General features: G+C 36.3%; 1 protein-coding gene across 1 annotated transcript; it reads right to left on the bottom strand.

Moving 5' to 3' along the window:
• Positions 1 to 2435: 2435 nt before the first annotated feature.
• On the bottom strand, positions 2436 to 3824 carry LOC121732378 (probable tubulin polyglutamylase TTLL1). The gene has a single exon (XM_042122242.1). It carries the CDS (start codon positions 3777 to 3779, stop codon positions 2508 to 2510), a length of 1272 nt encoding a protein of 423 aa, XP_041978176.1. The 5' UTR covers positions 3780 to 3824; the 3' UTR covers positions 2436 to 2507.
• Between the last annotated feature and the right edge of the window lie 621 nt (positions 3825 to 4445).

The raw sequence follows: 4445 nt of genomic DNA, 5'->3' as shown, positions 1-4445 counted from the left end.
CGGTACGGGCGGCCGCAAACTTTAAACAAGCACAGCCTAAAAACAGACAGCGGTGTTACTCGTTTGCTTTTCATTAAATGAAGTGGCCAAACTACCTTCAACAAGTCTGTACTGCGGACCGAACTATTTCAAGCTGCTCTACTTTAGCTTCAACATAAATAAGCAGCTTACACGGCTATTTTTATCATGTATTTGTGAATAAAATTGTATATTTATATTATATACAGTTGATATTCATAATTTTATGAATATCAACTGTATATAATATAAATATACAATTTTGTTAGTATACAATGTAAATATACAATTTCGTCAGTAGTTAAATGCTGTACCAGATTTTAACTACTGACGAAAAAAGAGTGGTGTTATAATTTCGTCGTGTCTGTCAATGTTTTCCTGTCCGTGACATCAAAACGGGTGGATTAGTGATTTTGATATACATAGTTTTTTGTTTTAAAGCTAACAATATTTAATTAAACTTGATAATTTATTGTATCAAGTTTATATAATTTTCAACATTGATTTTAAGTTAATTTTAATTGCATACCTTATTTATTCAGCGATATTATATGCCATTAGAAGTTGGAAAAGGGACCGGTAGCTTTATATCCACATACTATATATATATATATATATATATATATATATATATATATATATATATATATATATATATATATATATATATATATATATATATATATATATATATATATATATATATATAAACCACTGTAAAACTAAATAATAGCTTTATGATTGTGTATTTAGATTAAGGTTTTTATGTTTTGAGCTGAATAAACAATTTCAATTTCAATATGATAGAGAGTGTTCTAAGCAATATAATAGTTCATAATCAGTTCACTGTATAGGCTAAAATTTTCCACCCACTGCCGAAAAATTTTAGCCTTGCTAGCATTGATATACCATGCCTATTATTATGATTTTTCAAGATGAAGTCAAAGATGTAACATACATAATGTTACAATGACAAGTAATGTAAGTAGCCCTCTACAACAAAGCATTAGAGAATCAGAAAGCTCATTACATTGTTCGTAACATCGATCTGAAATAGTATATTTCAGTAAATAATAGGAAATTGTATCTTAGTATGCTCTTAGTTTCCGAGGAAAGTGACTTTGTGTTGTAACTTGTACGTCAAATCTATCGAATGTCTTTTGTTTCGTTCCTGATTGGATTTGTTATAGATCGTGTTTGTTGGCAGGTGCTTTAACACCTCCATTGTAGGTATCGTAGACACAATAGATTTTCAATTGTTGCTATGCGGCAGCCGGCTGCCCCTTGGGGATTGATGGGTTAACATTTAATTAGGTTAATACCTAATTAAATGTTAACCCATCTTACCTACTACCTTTTGCCCTTAAGTAACCTAATGGTTACTTAAGGGCAAAAGGTTTCGTTTCTCAACATTTTATTTGGATAACAATTTATTACATATTCAACGAATTGTTGAACACTAGAGTATAGTTTATATATATCTAATATAGTTTATATAACCTTATATAACCTAAGTCTAACCTAAGAGCCAATGTCACGAAAAGTAATTTTTTTATTGGTTTTTGTGACTAAATTTTGTATCCCGTGTTGTAGTTTGGGACAGATACCAAAAATTTAGATCGATTATGCCAAATACCTAAACCGTAGTAGAAGACTAACAGATCTAACATAATATTAACTATAAACTATTTTATAATTAGCTATTTATTAAAACTTAAATCCTAATACTGTCCAGCAATTTCTACAGCGCACAAATCATTTGTGTAAAAATATTCTTTCACACACGATAAAATTTTGAATAGTACAGAAATAGTAATAAAAATGACAAAAGGGAATATACCATTTCACGGTACATGGATAATCCTCGTTTGATCTGATCACAGGGACCCGATTCCCGGATTTGTTACCTAATACCTTGTAACTTTTATCAGGTAAAATTAAAGTGAATTCAAATCATCGGTAAAAATATTGAGCTTGAACAATATTGTAATCTGATAAATATTACAGAACTATATTTTATCCTGATAAATTTTACAGGAATACAATTAAAGTACAATAATTCTTTTCGATCAGAATAAAATTATTAATAACATTTTTGTGAACAAAATTTTTAGTTCGTGCAGTAGGTATTTTGTTTTTGTTAAAGGAATAATTATTGCATTAATGTTTAGTAAACGACTAGCATTGTTGTAAAAACATAATATTATTTTTGAAAAAATTCATAATATGCAAAAAAAAACCCTTATATCTTATATCTTTAAACGAGCAATTCTTGTATATATATGTTATAATTGGAATCTCGGAATCGGCTCCAACGATTTTCATGAAATTTAGTATATAGCGGGTTTCGGGGGCGATAAATCGATCTAGCTAGGAATCATTTTTAGAAAATGTCATTTTATTCGTGTTTTATCGAATACCGAGCAAAGCTCGGTCAAATAGCTAGTTATATTATATTAAAAGCTTCGATAAGAAAACACCCGAACAATTTATAACCTCGTGCGAGGTTTTGTGCGCGGGTTCACATCGTCCCTTTCTATTAATTCTTCATCAATCAAAACTTCAAAGTCTCCCAGCGCCTCCGCCGTCGGTATTTTGTTCCATCTCGCGTCGGGGACGCCGGCCGGGGGTACTACCACGGAAATGATGTTATCGATCAACTTGTGCTTCAGTATTCTATCGTTGTGCGTCGTGGACTGCAGGGACGGGGACGCGTTGACTTCGATGAGCCAGGGCTTAAGGGAGTCGTCAATGATGATATCGTAGCCGTAGCACTCGAAGCAGTGGCGGTCGTTGGCCATGACCGGCGCGACCGCCTTCAGCGAGTGAACGATTAGCCACTGGATCTCCACGAACAGCTTCTCCGTGACTTGACGTCCTCTTGTGCCCTCGAGGTACAAGCGTAAGTTCTGCACGCTCATCTTCCCCCCGTGGTAGCTGTTGTAGTCCCCGCCATGTTTTTGCACGCTGACGTTCGTCAGGTGCACGTACATGTTATCCAGTTCGGTGACGCTCGTGTCGTACTTCACGGTGCAGAAGCGACAAAATCCGTGCTGGAACAGGTAAGCCTTCAAAGGTCGAAAGGACGTTATCAGCACATACAATCTCAGATCGAACTTTTTGCCCCCGATAAGGAGCGGGTTATCTATGTAGCGCGAGATCACGTAGCTCTCCTTGCTTAGTTGAGGGTGGAACGAAGTTTTCGTTTCGCGGGACCACTTCTTTAGTTTGGAAAGTTTGTTTATTAGGAAGATGCCGGCGCCCTGTGATTTTCCGCACGGTTTGACGATCCACGTGCTCTGCGGTGACTTTCGGTACTCTTCAACGAACATGTTGTAATCGGCGGGGAGAACGAAGGTGGTCGGTATGAAGTCGAGATAAGCGTACCGCGTCACCACTTGACCGTTCGGCAGGGTGACTTCTGTTTTTTCGGCTAGGGCGTTGCCGTCTCTCTCTAATTCCCGCCGGTACCGTTTAATGTTTTTCACGAGCAAATCCTTCCGCGAAAGTTCGTAATGGTTTGGAAAGTGATTAATCATCTGGTTGTCGGCTAGGCGGTACCCGTTCTCGATGCTGAAAATATTACGGCAATTTTGCGTAAACGACCAGTAAATATTCCACTCGTCCTCCGGCCCCACTTGGAGCCAGCCGCGCCGCTCGAAATTGCTGATAATAACCGACTTCTCTAGATCGGTGCAGTACGTAACTTTATATTTTTCGTAGGAATTCCTCGAGGAAACTTTTTTAGTGTCCTGAGCCATCGTTAAATTTTTATTAAACGTAAACTGAAACCATAAAATTTTAATAAATTTCACTAAAGCATAGCCAACCAAATGACAGCTTTCTTTTTTTTTTGTACAAAATAATTTATGACATAGAGTCCTAGACACAAGCAAAATAAATTCATTTATTTATAAATATTTGTCAGTACTCAACATTGGTATTACTCTAGTTTTTCTCCAAATCGAGTAAAAATTATCGTTTGGACCGCAAAACTCACATCTCGAAGGCTTGCATCGAGCCGACTCGATGGAATTGAATAAAAATCTAATTTCCTTCGAACATACTCAACGCGAGCCGTCAAGCTTTACTCAAGAGTGTGTACAAATTGCGAGATGTAGCCACCGTCTCCTTAGTTGAACAATGAACAGCCCACAGATATCAGAAACAATATGTTGGTTTAATATCTCTATGGAACAGCCATCTTTCGGCTCGAACAGTTCGGTGAATACTGAACGGCTTACGGCGCGCGTCACTCGATAGTTTAATGCTAAATGTGTGGACGAAAGCCCAAGCCATGGGTTTTACTCTACGTGATTGCTCGATCGAGTAAAACCGTATATGAGTACTAGGCTTAAGAATGAATTGTTAAAAGTATTATACAATGTATTTGTACTTCCAAAAAGAGGGTATTAAATACAGATTAC

The sequence above is a fragment of the Aricia agestis genome, chromosome 12, assembly GCF_905147365.1.
Source record: "Aricia agestis chromosome 12, ilAriAges1.1, whole genome shotgun sequence".
NCBI lineage: Eukaryota > Metazoa > Arthropoda > Insecta > Lepidoptera > Lycaenidae > Aricia > Aricia agestis.
The sequence above is the reverse complement of the archived record's forward strand: the minus strand, read 5'-3'. Positions and strand labels throughout refer to the sequence as shown.

Coding starts and splice junctions, on each gene's coding strand:
- LOC121732378 (XM_042122242.1), bottom strand. CDS start 3,779: ATGGCTCAGGACACTAAAAAAGTTTCCTCGAGGAATTCCTACGAAAAA.